This window comes from Malaya genurostris, chromosome 1 (assembly GCF_030247185.1).
Source record: "Malaya genurostris strain Urasoe2022 chromosome 1, Malgen_1.1, whole genome shotgun sequence".
Lineage (NCBI taxonomy): Eukaryota > Metazoa > Arthropoda > Insecta > Diptera > Culicidae > Malaya > Malaya genurostris.
In genome coordinates, this window is record NC_080570.1 from 52,484,989 (window position 1) to 52,505,370 (window position 20,382).

The 20,382-nt window shown below is 37.4% G+C and overlaps 1 protein-coding gene across 1 annotated transcript; it reads left to right on the forward strand.

Annotated features, from left to right (window-relative positions):
- On the forward strand, window positions 1-10,091 carry LOC131439536 (transcription elongation factor B polypeptide 3). The gene is made up of 5 exons (XM_058610668.1): window positions 1-495; window positions 1,029-1,269; window positions 7,203-9,061; window positions 9,124-9,418; window positions 9,485-10,091. The coding sequence occupies exons 1-5, from the start codon at window positions 406-408 to the stop codon at window positions 9,571-9,573; spliced, it is 2,574 nt and encodes an 857-aa protein (XP_058466651.1). The 5' UTR covers window positions 1-405; the 3' UTR covers window positions 9,574-10,091.
- The last annotated feature ends 10,291 nt before the right edge of the window (window positions 10,092-20,382 follow it).

Genomic DNA, 20,382 nt, shown 5'->3' on the forward strand with positions numbered 1-20,382 from the left:
GTGTGTGTGACGACAGTTTTCAACCAAAGTAGCTGTGCAAAAGTGTCCCATCGGACTTTCTCGATCGTACGTAAGCATAATGGCGTATTGCGACGTGTGTTAAAATGAAACAAATTGTACTTTAATTAGTGGATTTATTACGTTATCGGATGGTATTATAGTTCAGAAGTGTTCCTGCTAGCAGTTAGTTTCAATTGTTGCTTGAGTTCAGCGTGTTCGATGGCCACACGTCCTTGAGTTCCGTATGCCGTTTTTCCCGATCGTTCGTGGAAAGGTTGAAAATATTTCAATGCACCTTGTGCTGCTGAAAAATCGAACAATTCGCATACAGTTTGGTCTACGTCGACAGTGATTGCATATTGTGGGCATCGCTCGGTGCATGCTTCACCGTACGGGAGCCTCAGAATGGCTACCGAAGCAGGCAGAATGTCTGTAGTAGAAATTATAAATCACTACCAGAAAAGCATTGATAAGTCGCTGAATGATAAGGCAAGGGTAAGTTTTCAGCTGATCGCTCAGATATGAAGTAATATACGACGGGGTGGTTGGGTTTTGGCTGGAAGCAGCTGACAATTGGAACTCAGTAGTGTTGGTGAAACGGAACTATTGAGTAATTATTAATTTGGTAATTAATTGGTGCAATATTGACGGTTTTGGGATAGCAAATATGTTCTGTTAGTTTCGTAGCTGAGGTTTCAACAAATTTAAATACCTTTAGAACTGAAGTATGAATTTATTAAACATGGAATAATTTTGGTAATGCAACATTACTAAAATGTCGCGCAACATTTTTAGGGTGCAGGCCTCAATTTAATCTTGGTTTATTTATTCCTAGAATTGGATTACTGAAATAGTACAATTATAATAATTACTGTTTTCTTCAACTGCAACAATTTTACATTTGCATAATAAAAGGGTATTTAAAAAAAACTGAAAAAATCCAACTTAAATTAAACCACCCAATTTAAATTGAAACTACTAATTATTTCAAGCCTGTACTATCTTAAAGATATATTCCATCGTTTTAGCTACTGCATTGTATTGGCAAATTGTATCGACTGCCCGTTTCTGTGCAGCACTTACAGGATACGGGGATTGGAAGAACGGTGAACGGATTGCGCAAGTATGACGGTGAGGTTGGTGTGGCGGCGAAGGCTCTGGTAACCAAGTGGAAGACGATGGTTGCCGCCGAAGAGTCCGACGATGGTGGGGAGCAAGAAGAAGTCCCCGAGCCTCGAAACGGTTCCGATAATGGTGACGATGATGAAGGTAAGCGGCGGTAGAAATAAAACTAAGAAAATTGTTATGCAGAATAAAGCCGATTATTACAGCTTTTTTATGAACAATCATCATTCCATCGTGTTGATCCATACCTGTTCCCTGTGGAAATTATACTGGATTATACATTTGATCGAAACCCAACAACATTATTGCCACGTGTTGATTCGATGGCATCCGATTGGTTGCTTTTATTCTCGAATTTGCTTCTTCGTGGGGACGGGATTCTTAAAACTAACTTCGTACGAAATTGAGTTGTAAGATTATCTGGAATCTGAACACATTGCCTCAAGTGGCACGTTCCTCTAGTTATTTTGAGATTAGTAAGTCGCCAATACTTTCCAATACTTTTTCTGTAATACCAGAAGTTATACAATAAGGTTCTTACGATATATGATGGGTACATGGACGATGAAACGTACGTGAAGATGTATTAGTTATATAAAGTCGATGGTCGAGGTGATGTCCCATGGTGATGATTTTGTCGAGTAATTTGTAAGAAAACTTTTTATCTGGCAAGGTACTTGAAGCTGCGGATAAGATTTTCCGCAACAAACAAGACTATAGAGTGCCGGAAAATGCGCATTCTTCTGTACATACAAGCACACAATGGATCCAAAATGTTTTGATTTGATTTGGCTAACGGGAATAGGTCATCAATCCTCCCAACTGCACTCGACTTCCAAATTGACAATTGATAGTTCAGCTTACCTGACGAAATAATCACTTGAACGTGAAAAATACATTTCAAAATGGGAATAATTTCTTTGATAGCTTCAAGCAGCAACGAAAGAATTGCACCTTAGAATGCAATGGATTGGAGAATAGTACAACTTTTCGACTAGTCAATACTGCTTATGCGAATTTTCTGAACAAAATCATAATGAGATCGAAATTGTACATCAACTTTTCAGAAAAATAAACCTACGCAATCATGGAAGCTAAATGCAGGACAAAAAATCTTTATTTTCATTTTCTCTACATTTTTTGGGAGAAAAAATTGAGTGAATGTTTTTTTTGACATTTTCAATTTACAAACCTCATGTTTCGTCTTTGACTCATCAGTGCAGAGCAGTTCAAATTGAACTGCTTAGTTTTGAACTCGGAAGTTCAATTTGAACCGCTAAGCAGACATTAAGTATCTGATACTTACAGAACTCTTTTTGTTTCGCAACGGAGTCAATGTCTTTTCTGACGTGCCGAACGTAAACGTGTTTTCGACTTTAGTTTAACACTAAGCAGTTTAATTTGAACTGCTCTGCACTGATGAGTCAAAGGCGAAACGTAATAATAACAATAATAATAATAATAATAAAAACGGTTATGTACTCTTGCACAAAATTTGGCTAACCCCCAAATGACCAAACCTCATGTGTTTAATAGCATTAAGAAAGCTATTATCGGGCTTTCTATTTTAACATTTGAACACTGTATTTTATTATAAAATTACTAATGCAGAAATTAAGCAACAAATCTCTGGATTATTTGAGCTAAATATTTCACCTTTTGTGGTTTTATATCAGCTTTACAGTAGCATGTAGGACTGATAAGCTTTCAATGACAATTCTTAATATGTATAAACAGTGAATATACGACATCGTTTTAATGCTTATTGGTTATTTGGGCTAGTTTACAGAATATCTAAACTAAAATATGTTATATACGAAGAGAAGTTCAAAATTTCATCAAAACTAAATCGGAATATCTTCCTACCTAGTTTTTGCTTTCAAGTGCTTTTAATTACCTTTTTTGGACCATGGGCTCGAGAAAGATCAGTGTTTTTGCGTCCAGATATTGAATGATTCAAGGTATAGTACACCAACTTGGTGCACAAATTTTTCAGCGACTGCGAGGTTTACCCCGCAGTCGACGACCTCTCCTAGGTTCTTTGCTCTCTTCATTCTCTCTTCCGGTATTCTTGCTACATGTCCAGCCTACTGTAGTCTGCCGTGTTCTGTAAGCCTCCTAATGTCCGCATGTTTGTATACTCAACAACCTCCTCATCTCCACCCATCGATCTCCACCCATCGATCTCCACCTCGGATCCTACACCGTTTGGGCTACCTCGTTAACTAAAGCTTGCTTCATTTAGAATTGGAACAAACTTTTGCTCATATTGTGGCGTTCCTGGTGGACGGATTTGGAAGTTCTTGGCGCCTACGTGTCGGGAATTTTGTCAGCTTCACTTATGATTTTTGACATTCCGCAAATCGACTGTACTTTGTAAACAATCAACATGGAAGCCGAAAGAAGGGAAAAAAATGTGCCTATTGTGGTCTGCATCTAGGCTAGCTAAACAGCTGAAATTGCCCAGAAATACCGTATGGCGAGTCATCAAACGGTATAAGGAAACATTGACGACGTTTCGGAAGCCTCAAGCCAATCGTCGGAGTGGAACTGTCGACCGGAAACTGCGTGGTAAGATTTTGAAGACGATTAAGAAGAATCCTAATCTGTCGGATAGTACCGTGAGGAGAATTCGACTCCGGGAAGGAATCAAGTTGTATCGAGCTAGCAAACAGCCAAATCGGACCATAAAACAGAATAGTGTGGTCAAAATTCGTGCTAGGAAACTATATGACCAGGTGCTGACCAAGTTCGACGGGTGTCTTCTGATGGACGATGACCTATGTCAAGGCTGACTTCGGGCAAATTCCAGGTCAAAAATTTTACTTGGCAACGGCTCGGGGGGATGTTCCAGCCGAATTTAAATTTATTTTTGCCGACGAATTTGCAAGAAAATATATGTTTTAGCAGGGCATTTGCAGCTGTGACAAAAAAAAAGAAAGTTTTCGTTACAAATAAGACAATAACATCGGAACTATACCAAAAAGAGTGTCTTCAAAAACGAATTTTGCCGTTCATTCGATCCCACGACCATCCCGTAATGTTTTGGTCAGATTTGGCAAGCTGTCATTACAGCAAAGTCGTTCAAGAATGGTATGCAGAGAAAGAGGTCCAGTTTGTTCCGAAAAACCTTAACCCACCCAACTGCCCTCAGTTCCGCCCTATTGAGAAATACTGGGCAATCATGAAGAGGAGACTTAAGGCAAAGGGAAAGGTTGTTAAAGACATCAATCAGATGACGACCTGGTGGGATAAGATAGCTAAAACGATGGACGAAGAAGGTGTGCGACGCCTAATGAGCCGTGTTACAGGAAAAAATCGAGAATTCCTTCGAAACCGTGACGAATAATTTTATCCGTATTTTTTCTTAAAAGTATGAAGAAAACGCTACATTTGTATAAAAAAAAGATCTTGAATTCAATAATGAATAACTGAAATACAGGCAATTGTCTTTGTTACAATTCTATCTGAAGCAAGCTTTACCAACCACCATGTACTGTGTCTTGGTGAGGCTTATCTTTATTATTGCAGCTTCTTTCGTGAAGGGCATAAATGCCTCTTCCACAGCTCTACGATCCACACCAATAATATCAATGTCGTCTGCAAAACCAAGGAACTTGTGAGACTTATTGATGGTGGTTTCGTTTCTCTGCGCGCCCGACTTTCGAGCGCTATATTAAACAACAGATTCGAGAGCGCGTCGCCCTGCTTCAATCCATCTAACATCACGAAAGTATCGGGTGTCGTACAAACTATTTTGATCCATCGGGCGTCGCACGAATTAGTCTTAACTAGCTTTGTCGGAAAACCGTATTCTAACATGATCTGCTACAATTCGTCTCATTTCACTGAGTCGTACGCTGCTTTGAAATCTATAAACAGATGACGAGTCCGCAAGTTGTACTCCCGAAATTTATCGAGAATTTGTCGCAAGAGGAACATTAGGTCCGTCGTTGAACGTTTTTCTCGAAAACCGCATTGGTATTCGCCGACAAATGATTCTGCCAATGGACGTAATGAACAGAACAGAACTCTTGAATGTACCTTGTATTGAGGGGTATTATGCCTCGATAGTTTTTACAATCAAGTCGGTGATTCCCCTTCCCAGATTATTCCGATCACTTGGAGGAGTGCGTAGTACAGCTGCTCGCTTTCAACTTTAAGAAATTCGGCGAATCGCGTCCTTTTCCGCGGCCTTTCCGTTTTAAGCTGTCTAACCGCTTTTCGTATTTCGTCGGGGTAGGTGGTTCCGCAGCTTGTCTATCATCCCCAATCCTCATTCTGTTCGTGCTCTCTTTTATCAAATCAATAATTGCTTGAAGTGCTCCTTCCACCTGGCACCACTGATGTGTGATCGGTCAACAGATTTCCGTTTCGGTCGTTGATCATAACTGGTGCGGTTGCACCCATTCTTCTCATGCTTTTGACCGTGATGTCAGTATTACATGTAAACAATTTGTGAGACTCGAAGGTAAGTCATGATCACGGGCAGCATCCAGAATTGAATTAAAAGGCACGGCACCTTCAATATCTAAGAAAACTCCCATACAAGATTTCTTTTAATGATCCAAAGAACATCATGAAAAAGTTGGCTTTCCACGCTCGTCCCTGATGAGATGAGCAAATACAGATAGATGTGAGGTTCCTTTCTTCCTCATCAGTGTCGGGACCGCCTTTGTATTCACAATTTTTTCCCGAAGTTTTAGAACTTTTCTTCAAAACGTGTTCGAAAAGGTTCATAGCCTTCTTCACTGGAAAAAGGCCATAATATCCAAGAGACTTATCGATTGAGCCGTCACTATTCCTGGAGCAGATGCTTAAGGATCAGAACTACATGAAAAGGTTTCAGAAACAGTTGTCGGTAAGGGTCGAAAGTAACTTAAGTCATTCATTTCCATTGACTTAAAATAGACGAAAATGACAAAAAATGTCACTTTTAGCTCCGCTTGCAAATTTTGAGAATGAGGTCCATACCTAGTCAACGCAAAAAGCGAAAAACTAGTTTCATTATTGTATTCTTTCTTTCGTTTACCCTTTCAGTCATTTTCGGTTTTCAGTGAAAATCGTATACTGTGCGATATTCAACCGGAGCTTCGAGAATCGATAATGACAGAAAATGACAATCTTTATAGCCAAACTTCACAGATTTTCATTATATCGAAGAAATAATGAGAATTGAAGTTGAAATTTGCATTCTGTATTTCGATCGAATGATGTTTTTGTATGGAAAATACGAATTCGATCGAGATACAAAATGCAAAATTTCACATTCGATCGGTATATTTCGATTCGAACAAAATTCAGAATCGGGGCGAATATCAAGCTCTGAACTTAATTAATCTTAATTAATCTAGCCTCGTCGAGACGAGAATCTTTTATGCAAAAGGTTTTCCTACACTTCGCTCAGATGATCAAAGAGTACTGTTGTAAGTCCTTCGTGCTGACACGAACGTCTCCAATCTATCTCTGTGTCGGTGGTTCCTAGTTCTTTCGTATAATTTCCTAAGTCTAATAAGTTCAGCAAGGAGTTCCACTTGCAGCTCGCACAATCCGAAGTGGACAAGCCTCTACATATGCTGCAACTATGAGTGAGTTTATAGACAATATTTTCCAAGTCAATTTGCGTTTCAATTGTTGGATGGTACTCGCAAAATCTAGTGGGCTTACGGTATGTGATACTATTTTGATTATGAAACGTTCAAATGATCGAAAAAGATATTCTTATGAGCAGATAATTTAGAGCTTATTGATGCCGAGCCAATTTACCAACTCATGCGACCTGCGGAAGCTGAGAATTATGTCCAAAACCTCCTCCTTCCTAGATCTTGCCGAAGTTAGACGATTTCAGCAGCATTTGCGAAGGTTGGTTATGCGGCAAATATGCTGACCTGTCGACATATTTCCTGTCTATGCCATCAGTAGTCAGTCTAACTGTGATAGACCAAATATCTCAAATTTTGAGCTCAGATATGAGAGATACATAGCAATATTTGCAAGTATGCATGCTCGAGGCATTTCACGTGGATTAGTCAAGCTGGATAAATACTAAAACCTCCATCCGTTACATTTCCTTGCAGATTATAATGACGAATCACGCCTACAGGTGGTCGAGCAGCAGGAGCCACCACAGGAAAGTGACGACGATGAATCACAAAAGGAAGAATCTGATGAACATGAGATCCAGCAAAATAGTTGCTATGATGATGATGATGATGATCAGCGCACTAGCGTCAGCCATCGGATCAAGCAGGAACATGAGTCACACCAAACATCAACAAATGATCGACGTACTAAGGAGCATAGAACTGGTAAAAGCATGAGCAGCAGTAGTAGTAGTAGTAGCCATAGAAAATCATCTTCAAAAGATCACAAAGTACGAACAGATCGCGACAAGGAAAGATCTGAGGCCAGTGAGCAGGAGAAAGATAATCATCACAGCAGTGGAAACCATTCTTCGAGGAAAACCTCTAGCCGCGATGAAAAGTATCGTAGGGACAAGCAAAGTAAAAAAGACAGCGTTAGTAACAACAGAAAAGATTCTAGTCATACAAAGGAAAGGGAAAGCATACACTGTAGTAGTAAGGAAAAAAACATATATAATGAAACACATCACTCAAATCCATTGCAAGATTATTCAAAAGAAAAGTCAAGCTCTAAGCGTGGACGATCGCATGAAGAAGAGAAATTTAGTGATAGTAAAAAAATTAAAAAAGAGAAATCCAGTGAACAAACCGATAGTAGTAGCAGTAATAGTAGAAAAGATAAATCAAACAGTAGAAAGAATAGTTCACACGAAAGATTAAGCGAAGATCAAATCAAGAAAGAATTGTCTGATGACATAAAAAAATTGATTAACATCAAGAAAGAGGTGATTGACCATTCTGACGAAGATGTTGTTGGAGGAGCAAGTTTCGCAGATGCACTGGTTCTGGGCAATAGAGATAAAAACAAAAAAGGCTCGTCTAAAGATAGGAAAAAAACAATCAATATCAAGAAAGAGAAAGTCGACCATTCAGACGAAGATGTCGAAGGTTTGGATCACACCGACGGAACTAGTTTCGCAGATGCACTGGCAATGATGAATAGTAAAGGAAAACATAAAAAGGCATCGTCTAAAAACAAAAAAGACTCAGTTAGAATAAAAAAGGAGCGAATCGATGAATCGGATGAAGATGTCGAAGGGGTGGATAATGCCGGAGGAGCTAGTTTTGCAGATGCACTAGCGATGATCGGTATGCCATCGTCGTCGAAGAAGAAAGCGTCTAGCAAAGGAAACGGAGATAAAGCTCAGAAATCACCCACTAGCATGCCACCCCCAGCGGCTGTGATTAAGAAAGAAAAATCTTCATCATCTGGGAAGAGTCGAGATTCTTACTCAGCGAACAGCAACGCTAGTGGCAGTGGCTACAGTAGCGCTTCCTCAGCACCTCCTCTACTAACTCAGAAAATAAAACTGGAACCGTTGCCGGAAGTTTCCGAGATAGTTGAATCTATGCCCATTATCTCGCCGCACTACAAACCAATGCCTTTAAACCAAACTGTCATGGAGTGTGTATTTTCCAACAACGGACGTCCTCAGAAGCGACAGATGAGCGAAGAAGAAGCATTCGGGCACAGTATGCAATCGAAAAATCTTCGAACGAAGGTCTATTCGGGAGTGAAGAGCTGTAAAGAAGGGGTACCGAAACTGTTCGATTTGTGCATCCGTTTGTTGCAAGAAAACATCGATCTGATTGATAGCTTCGGTGGAATTCCTTTCGATCTGCTGAAGCCGGTCATCGAACGGGCAACACCGGAGCAATTGTTCAATCTAGAACTCTACAATCCCTACCTAATGGAAGATACCGATGTGCTGTGGGAACAGCAGTGCAAGCGAAAGTTCCGAAGCCAGAAGCGGAAGGAAGAAGAATGTGAATCATGGCGGGAAATGTATATAGTAAGTATTAGGACATTTTATTCTGATTTCAAAACTAACCGATCGATTACTTCCCATTTCAGCGCTGCTCGGAAGAAAGAGATGCAAAGCTAAAAAGTCTAACGCAAAACATTAAACAGTCAATCGAGGAAAAAGCGGCCCCGGTGCGCAAAACGCAGCTGGCCTATGTGGACTCAGCGGTGAAACCACCACGTAACGTACTAAGCAAACAGGCAAAATATGGCACGGATCGGACACCCGTTGTTTCGCCGGCAGCTCGGGTTGCGGCGTTAAAACATGGCGCATCCAATGTAGCCAAAGCGGGCGATTCGCGGTTGAAGGTTGCCGCCGGGACAAGGGATACTGCTCAAGTTCAAGGTAAGTTTTACTCAAGTTCAAATGATGTTTTACTATTTGGCGCAATCGAACATATTCTTATTGCAGTATTTCAACCGATGAAACCGAAAAAAGCACCGCTAATGGCTAAACTGATGACTTCGATCAAAGGTTTCAAAACTGGCTTTCGGAGGTAGAGTGGTTTGAGATGATCGTTTAAGAAATGACATTGAATTAGGATTGATTCAGAACGTACATAGGAGGCACACGTGCCATGATCAGTAGCCGTTAAAGGATTGCAATGCTGTGGTGCAGTCTGGAAAGTACAGTGAGACTAGAAGTCATTATTAGATGACGATTGATTAACAACCTTTTACATCCATCATTGTATGGCAGTACTATTTACGAACTACTTTACGATCCACGTTGTTAGGCTTTATTGAAATGAAGCTATACTTATTTATTTTCTAGTTTTACTATTCCGCGCATTCTGTTGCAAAAACAATCCGAGAGGTTGTTTGAGCATTGTGTTGTTTTTCGCCTTGGAAAAAGTTCCATTTTTTATAGTTCATTAGTTGTGTAGGTGCACCAAATTGTAAATAATTTTATAGTGCTGTTCATTCAGTTTACGTTCAATAGAGTACTCTTTTGCGACCTAGGTTCCACTTCTCAAAATAAAAAAAAAGTTTCCCAAAAATGTAACTGTTAAAATCTATTAATGGTTGTTATTGTTCTTCGAAATTTACAACAATCCGAACATTTTTTCATCTATTCGAATACTACAACCGCAACGACGAAATAATGTACGAAGGGGTGATATGTGAACCAACCGTCCCTCGACCCCACAATTCTAACTACATTGTTCTTATTTGTCAAATACAGGTCGTTAATCGTTAATCATATTTTCTGTTTGTAATTTTACAGCTTACTCGACTAATAATGCTATGCGCTGCACGAATCGAAAACGAAACTGAAATGTTGAAGCCTGCCCATTTTCAGGTGAAAGGTTGCGGTGGTATCGTTGTACAGAACAACAGATGCGCAAAAACAATGAAGGTCCATATCGAAAATCCTAGCCTCATTATTCAATCGTATCCCATGCGGAGCTGTCATTTGGTTTTTCAGATTATTCTATATCACACATTATAATTTTGCAAACAAGATTATTTAGCCAGAAATATTAATTTGACAGATTTTTACTAATGAATTAAAATAAAGCGGTCACAGTAGCAGGACGGCAGCACGAGAAGTTATATTTCTATTACATTTTGACGTCCACAAATAACTCGAAATTGAAGTTTTCTAAAATGTTTGATATGAGCTTGCATTAGGGTGAAATTCAGTACCAGAATAAGGCGCACAAAATTCCAAACACACGAATTGAACGAATCTACGCAAAAAGTCTATCCTGCAAAACCGACAAATGGAAATACGGAATATTTTCAGTGAATGATATACACTTATAAATAGTTATAAACCATGAGTATTTCTAATTGACTAATATGAAGGAGACACGTTTGTGTATGTTGTTTAAGACGGTCAAATTGGGCATTCAATTTATAACCAAAATGCTCTTATAATTGATTTTTTCGTCTGTTGCAAAATTGTTGATTCTTTGTTAACGATCAAAATCTCAGGTATGAGCTGTTTACTGCTCGTTTGTTCTATAAGCGAGACATGTGAATGTTGGGTGTGATACTTGTTGTGGTCGACTGATCATCTATACACCATGCAATTCCTTAAAAGCTCTTAATTACTCAGATACATGGTATTGACAATACGAGTAGTAAAAATATGGCTATTCATAACAATACGCAACAAATTCATCAGTTGACGAATCCGATCAGTTATTTTAAATCTCATAAAATGCTTTTATTTAAATATTCTTATGAATTTCGAGCTTGAGCTTGAGCGACTACCCCTGGTTGCTACTCCGTTACTGATCGGGATTAGCTGAAATTGTACAGGGAATTTCTAGATGATCCGACCTGGGACTGGTAAATCATCCTTCAATGTACATCTTCTGGTAATCCCAGAATTCATTGATCAGTACCGGCGCCGGCCAGGCCCGAACGTAGATCGTCTAAGGAATGGGAAGGGATGTTAGTCCAACACTTGTTGTTACTAAAGGCCGTATATACTACTGCGCACTCCACAAGTGTCACGGGAGAAGGATATTTGTTAGTAAAAATTTCAGTATTGGTAGTATTCGCGCGCGACTCAGTATATGCCGGTTTCAAGATGCTCGGATGCACCACTAAACTCACTGGCTTCCCGAGTGAACGTTTCAACAATATATAATCCTGAAAGTCCCGGGAAGTCTTGATTCACAGCTCTTTTTCGAGGAAACCGAAGAAAAATTTGCAATACTATAGCGTAAAGAATAAAAACTTCCCTATTTTTTGTAAATGAAATTACGTGATACAAAATAAACGAGTGAATAGGATTTAGACAAAATAGATAATTCATTGCATTGACATATTCTAAACAGTTGTTATAAAATCATTTTAAATCACCAAATAAAGATCAACAGATTTCTCGCGCGTCTTGATTCTGTATTATTTGTATTCTAATTATTTATTAAAATTATTAATTGGTTATATTGTTTGATCTGGGCAGCCGGCTACCGAGAAAATATTAATTTATTGTTTAAAATTTTAATATCAAGTATTTTTTACTATGTATTCAATATATAAGACTCTCGGCCAATGCAGCCAGCGCAGAAGGAACGATGATAAATATTCAATGAAATTTCAAATACAATTCATATAAAAGTTATAATCTATAGAACTTCAGTTTTGGATTTTTCAAATCGTTTCGGTAGAAAATCGATAATTCGCACTTTATATTCACTTCATTTGCAGATTATAGCGAACCGTAATCAACTAGAAACACGGAAATTCTCCCACATTTGTCATTGTCATTGTCATTGGTCATTTTGTGTCTTTTGATTCGGTAATAAAAGAAATTAAAACTACATCGCAAGCAAAGAATCAACAAACCACTCCCTGCTACTACTATGTATTTCTTTGAAGTAAAGGAAATATAAAAATATCTTATATAGAAAGGATGTGCAGTCACAGTGGAAACCGACCCTTGAAACAAGACCCGGAAGGCCGAATGTTATATACTGTATGTATGTGACTAAAATATGCGCTTGACTTCTTCAGAGATGTCTAAAAATATTTTCACAAACTCAGACTAAAATTAAAGGTCTTACGATCCCATACGTTGCTATTGGACTTCATCCGAATCCGACCTCCGGTTTCGGAACCATAGGGTAAAGTGCGTTGAATTCATTCAAATTTGACTAATAACTCTTTTACAAATTGAAAAAATTATGTTAATTTACCCCCAAATAAGCTGTCTAGTTTCTATTTGAGTTTCAAATTTTTTTCGAAGAATCCTGTAGCGATATTTATAAAAATATGAGTAATATGAGAAAGGCATCATTACACCACTAGGAGGACTAAAACAGATTTTTTATCTTTATATATGGGAAGGTAATAGAATTGCTGGAGGTTTAGGAAATTAGGTTGAACTCGCTACAATCCAGTTTAATTAAATTTTTTCATTGGTGCTAAACGTAGGAGTTTTCAAAACATTTCCTAATTGAAAAGTTCTACACTAGAAACGGGTGAATATGATTTATATGATCCTGTAAACGGAATTCACGTGCGTCTCGATTTTCTACTATGTTCATAATACTTCTATTACCACGATCAAAAGGGATAATTGGTTGTGTTGACCTGTATTCAAATTAAAACACAGAACATAGAAAGCATGAAACAATCTCACCGGTTTCCTCGTATTGAAGAGTCTCAGGCATTTTGTACATCACAAATGGCTTTGATATCCACATCGACGAAAATGTCAAGTAAAGCTGACTGTTTGGTTCCGGATAAAATTGTTCATCACGAACAGTGCAAAACTTGTACCATACCAAGTATTTTGAATTTCAAACCAAATATTTCTTTTCTGTTTGACACAAAAAGCATTGCACTTCATACTAGATCTTTCCATTCGTCCGGGATCTCGCACGTTTAAAGTTTATCTTGTCTTGACTAATTCAGTTTTTGTCATTTTCACTACATAATTTTGATCACAGATTTCACTTCTATCCTAATAATTGCTGCAATTCATTAAAATAATTTTATTTCGAGATAACTGAACACGAAAAAAAATTCTTAAATATTCTTATGAATTTCGAGTTTATAAACTTGAACAGCCAAAATCGAGAAGATTTTGAGAAATTTTATTTATTTCATTAAGCAAATGTAGACCACATATTAATTGTTTATAATGCTCACTTACATACTACGCATTATTTCTACGACAAAGCTGAGATTTTATTTAATTTTTTGACATAGTAATGTCAAGATGTTCGCAGTATTGATTGTAATGTCGCATTATTCGATTGACTGGACTGTATTTTACATAATTTGTTCAAGTATGTTTTTCTAAAAAGAATTTCCTGGAACATAGTTGACGGCTAGGTATATAAAAATTTAACTACGATAATAATGGAGCTGATTGAATGCGTTGAGAAATAATGTCGCTGATAAAATGAAGCATTGCAAAGTCGCGGCGTTCTTTAAGTGTTTGTATATTGATGAGCATGCAGCGTGCTTCATAAGGTGGTAGAGGAAGTGCTGTCCAGTTTAATTTACGAAGTGTATATGAACGACTGAATGCAAAAGTCGGATAAGTGAAACTTAGTTGGGAAAACCCATTTAAGTATTTTTGAATGCAAAAATCGGATAAAAACATTGAGAGTAAAAACCGGACAGGATTTGGTAATGCGAGAATCGTTTAAAAATATCTTTTCTGCAAGAACCGGGCAAAATAACTTTGGATTCAAAAACCAAACAAAACTTAGCCGGTTTTTTTTGTCCGGCTCATGCAGAAAAGATATTTTTAAACGATTCTTGCATTGCAAAATCCATGTCCGGTTTTTGCGCTCGATGTTTTTATCCGATTTTTGCATTCAAAAATACTTAAACGGATTTTCCAAAGTAAGTTGCTGCACTGTTGCATTTTCTCCTACGACTGGAAGTAAGATTGATTCATTTTCAATGTCAGAAATAAAGTCCGCATTACGTTGATTGAAGTCGCCAAAAATATGAAGCTTTACTTCAAGTTCCATATTCGAAATGATTGTGTTTAAAGATTGAAAGAATAATTCAAAAGATGATTGGTTTGAATTTTCGGGGGGAAGTAGACGGAGCAGAAAATATGAACTTCACCCGATATCGAGGCTTTGGCCCATACATGTTCAAATTCTTTATATTTAGGAGTAATAATTTCTGCAAAAGTATAGCAAGATTTAATGGCTATGAGGACTCCACCTCCAGATTTTTTCTGACAAAGAGATAAATTTCGGTCGTGCCGAAATACATTAAAGTTATTTCCAAATACTTCTTCGCTTCTGACACTTTCATCCCAGCTAGTTTCAGTTCCTAGAATTACTACGAAAGAGGAGGCTATTAAATGTTGATGAATTTCTTTCGTTTTGTCTGGGCTTTTCAGGCGATTGAAATCCTGGCAATATACTAGAATTTTAGTCACATTTTGTTTAAGAGGCGAAGATTTTTATGAGAATTTTGTTATACTGACATTACTAATTTCTGGGTCTATTTCTTCGTCAAAGGGCGTCATTTGTTCCGAAAATTCGGCTGGTAATTGTATCCTCTTATTTTTAACTTATGACTTATACCGGCGAACGACCGTAAATAGGTTAAAGCAGGGTATAAGCAAATATTTCAGGTACATCAATTTCCCAATAATATGTTTTGACACTTCACAAGAGCAACCCCTGAAATTCCAACAATACGAATATTTTGCGTTATTAAATGAAAATATTTGGTGTCATTTGATGTTTTTTTTACATGTTATACCCCCCCCGCCTTTTTTTCTGGAGTAGAGAGCAGCAGGACGGTAGCGTGAGAAGTATTACTTTTCAATCATTTCTCCTGGAACGATTATTGCACCACGAAGGACAGTGCGAAATATTTTACGCACATTGTTCTGTCTGAAGCGGTCACAGCAACAGTCGCCGATTCGGAATTCATTCGGATCTGATAATGTGGGTAGTACAGCCGGGTCTGGAGAGTTTAATTATGAAGACCCTGACAGGCTGACAGTTGAGTTTAGACAAAATAGAAGGAAAAAAAAACTTAGTACATTCGAGTTCATCAACAATATACTATCAATACCTCGAACATTGTTGCAAAGAACTCTAACTTCTTTTTATTCACTGCCTTGTTGTTTTCGTTCATATAAAAATATGCTGGGTAAAATCTGTGAATGAAGCGCGTGAAGGTAATTTATTAAGCTTGATCCTGTCCTCATATAAAGACATCAATAACGTTGGCGCCTGGAGAAAGCGTGTATAATATTCGAAGGTTATTTTTTTATAACCAAAGGGGGGTGATTTCGCCAGCTTTGTGCTGACTTTTTTTTATTGTGGTGTACACACACTGGATAACCGTATTTCCCGACGGAACTGGCGGGGCTTCCATTATTGCGGCGATGATGCGACTGTATTCAACGATATGGGTTGGGATTTATGGATTTGAGTTATAAGCTACAGTGTTAATATCATGATGACGGCACGAGCATAGAATTCTGGGTAAATTTACGACTATTGTATGCTGCAGTGCCGGTTGAATGGTGAACACGGTTCAGTGATTTGGAGCCGTTGATCGCAGTTTGGTATAGACAGTGTTATTGGTTGAACAAAGAACGAAAAAAAAAGAATAACTTTACTCGTTCTGTGTTGATCGTCTGTCATTGTTCTCTTCCCAAAGTGTGTATTATGTAATATTATCAATATTAAGTAATATTAAATTAGGGAATTAGGGAAACCCCTAAATGTTCACATTCTTCAATGCTTTCGAGGAATTCAGAAGCGAAAAAAAATTAACAATCAATAACATATGACACCAAGAAAGACTTTGGTGGTAGTGTGGTACCATGAGATACACGGAACCACCCGCGATCCCATTTCAACCAGAATATTAGTTGATTTTCTGAATTCGATTGGTTAAAATTTGGTACAACCAATCGATTGTTGTTTTAACTAAACTGTCATTTTTGTTTTTCGATTAGCAGAAACGATGGTTGAAACAACTAATTTAACTGTTTGAAAAAAAAATGCTGTCAATTAGTGAGGACAACATACCTTTCAATTTCAACAAATATTTTAGTTGAAATAACTGGTGTTGTTATTGAAACAAAATTCTGTTAGTTGAAAAATAAATCGGTTTTATTTGTTTGTTTGTTTTGAGATCAGTAAAGATCTAAATTCTAAAAAAAATACTTCTGATTCGATCGGAAATGACTGATGTAGAAAAACGTTTTTAATCAGCAAAAGTGTCCGGAGGGGCGAGTAAATTAGCGAAATTATTAAATTTACCTAAAATGATGCCTTCAAACGGTTGAACTAAAGTTATGCACTGATAATGAAGCATAAAATTTTTGCGCATACCTGAAAGATTACGAGATGATCATTCATTAACATTTTCTAATTTGTCACCAAATCTTTTTCATCTCGAACAAGGTTAACTTTATCACAGCACCGCTGTTAGATAAACACTTGTTATCATAAAATTCTCAAATCGAATGAACACAATTTCACCAAACGTTTTAACCATCGATGTTGTTTTCATTGACATTTTGAAGCGACGCGATCAGATTTCAACTAAAAAAGTTGTTGATTTTGCATTGCAATTATTGTTTTGCTTTCGACTGTCTCCGGCATTTGACAGCATTCAAAACAACATATTTTTAAACTACTTGAATATATGCAAATCAAAAACCATTTTGGTTGAATCAAAAAGAAATTAGTTAAATCAACTATCGCAAAAATCAAAAACTGCGATATCGCAATTTTATGATCGAAGGGTTCTCCGTGTACATCAAGGTCGGGAGTTAAGCTTAATCCTTCATCAGGAGAACGTCATGATTTGCTTTTGATGAGACTTGAACTGAAAAGATCTAATTGACAAATTCAAACCATATTCCTTCACGATAACGTCAGGCCGGCGGACATTTGAAAAGATGTTTGGCGGAGCGGTCTAAAATATTTGATCGAGAGATAGAAAATATTTTATTCTAAAACATAAAGATTTTCGGATATATAAAACTAGTAAAAACACAATTCTGTCTTCAATACCACGGTGACGTGTACGTCACGACAAACATGCAAAGCATAGTCTTGGTGTTACATTCCATTTGTGGAATGTGATCTTTCTGTTTCAACAGACTTCGCATCCGATTCGAAGCGTTCAGAATCATTGCATGGCTTTACGTACAATCCTACTGGCACTAAGAATCCTTCCAGCTCGGGGCTCGAACATACAACTGGCTTGTGAAACCAGAGCCCTATTGAACCGCCAACCCGAATGACAAACAAACGAATTGTAAAAATCGGCATTCAACGCAGCTACTAGAGTGCGTGTTTTTGTTTTAGTCTCGATTAGAGTTTTAATGGAATGAGTAGTACAATACTATTGGAATTAGAATTACAAGCGGAATTATACCCGTGCACACGTTGAAATTATTTCACCACCCGAGGGAATTATTTTCACCCCCAATATCATCTAATCAAGTACATGCATAATATGAGCCGCAATGCTCTACTAATTGGAATAAAACAGCATTCCACGGGGTCATTCTATACTTTGTTTTGGTTTCGATAATTTGGCTGCCCTTAGGGCCACACCGAACGCTTTTCGATCGTTGGATATTTCGGATTCGTTGTTATCTCCGGTACAGTTCAATTAAAACGATTGTTCTCTTGAAACCAACACGGCTATGATGTTATTGAGATTATAAGATTTCTGTTCTTAGTGGGTTTGCTAAGCTGGTATTTCTATTGTACGAAAATACAGTTTTTATATATACAATGAAAATTTTTAGTTCAAGATGCAATGCCAGAATTCATTATAAATAAATGGGGGTGACACTCGTATATACGACTCGATTTTTTAAGCGTTTCGAACTTTCAGAAATTAGGTACGGCCCAAGTAACCCATACACAACCTGACAGAAATGAGCCTGTTTCATATGTGTTCCACTGAATTCAGGACGGCGCTTGTGTACCTAAACAATACGGGTGCAATGAATCACGAAACAAAAAGATTACAAGAGAAACCAGTACTTCATTACGTTATTTACGGGCACTGTGTATGCGTCCAGCAATATATTTAAAAGAAGCGTAATTTTCATATTGTGACTCACGCAAGAACTCCTGAATGAAATCAATATATTGCGAATTTTTCTAACAGCGCTGCATAGCAACAAACTTAGCTATAACACACGTCATAAATCTCCAAACATCCCACTTGGAATAAAACGTTCAACGGTTGTCCTTCATTGGTCCAATACGTTGGATCATTGGTCCAATGAAAGTCCAATCAATCGTTCAACGGGAGGCCAACACGGGACCTTCGTTTGCCGATTTTGAAACAGACCGTTGAACCGAATGCCATTTTTTTCGTTCAACAAACCCGGCAGACAGAGGTCCATTGTTGAGCCATTTTTAACATGAGGAGTTGGAACCACGTTGGACTAGTTTTACTGCAGAGTTTCTGAAGTTTTCTCCTCTTATTTGTTTAAACTAACAATACATACCTGCACAATACTTCTACTTCACGTAGAATAACAACAAATTATCTTTCTATGTAAAGGTAACACTTAATTTTCACACTATTTTTGCAAGAGAAAAAACAACAAACCGTTCCAGCAAATTGAACGAATATTTCGTGCAATATGTCGTTCAACAAGCGCTAAAAAATCAACAAAATTGAACGGCCTGCTGAGAGGGATGCGTATTTTGTAATCTTTCTATCTTTTAATTGACTCTGCCCTCTTTGGTCTAAAAAGATAACTATAGATAGAGTTAGAAATGAAGTGTTTTTTTAATGTGAAGAGTACCTAACGTATTTAGTCGTATAAATGAAAACGCAAGGAAGGAGGAGTATTTGGTATCATTGGATGATCTTCTAACTACTCGGATAAAGATAAGAGAACCATAGATTTAATCTTGATTTGCAAATTACTAGTATTGCTCTTCAAGATTCAGTAGAATACTTTCCTTCTCGGTTAATTTTTCAAAAGGGCAAAATGACAGTTTATCTTTGTTTACTTTCTCTTCTATTAATTACCAAGCGGTTTCCACGTTTATCATTCAACTCTTTGCATGAAATGATACCCGAAACTTTCGACTTTCAAACAGAATAGTGATATTAAAGAAAATCATTTTAATCACATCACAATAATCGAAAGAGAGAGTGATTAAAGAGAAACTGTCACTTGCTTATACGCTTATGAAATAATGACACTTTTAATGATCGTGTTAGGTCCGCTTTATAGTCAACTATCATTAATAATTCAGCAGGGCCCATGGAAAACAAACATAATAAGAGTAAGAAGCCAGATGTCTCGTCTTGTCTTAGGAAAGATTCTACGAAAAGAGAATGTTAGTTATAATACTTTGGTTTAGAAAAATCTTGTATGCCTAAAAACAGAAGAAGGGGTTTTAGTCAGCAGGGGCGCTTTATACAACTAAATTTCTGTTTGAGCTGTTAGTAGAATATTTTCACTAATAGTACTGTTGTTGTACCATTCATTTCTACTATGTCACGGCATTACACTCTCACAAAGTCACTATTTTCACAAAAATATATCAAACGTTATAATACAGATACGTATTTCGGAATGTTATTTACATCCTTCTTCAGTGTATCTGTATTATAACGTTTGATACACTTTTGTGAAAATAGTGACTTTGTGAGAGTGTAATGACGTGACATAGTAGAATTAAACGGTACAACAACAGTACTATTAGCTTTATACAACTTTATACCCCCAATATATTTATTTGAATTTAACTAAAAATTAGCACGAACATGTACAAAATCGAATAAGAAGAAGAAGAAGAAAATGAATTGACAGTTCAGTTCATCTTTCCTCGCTCAACTCCGACAGATTGCCGAACCATT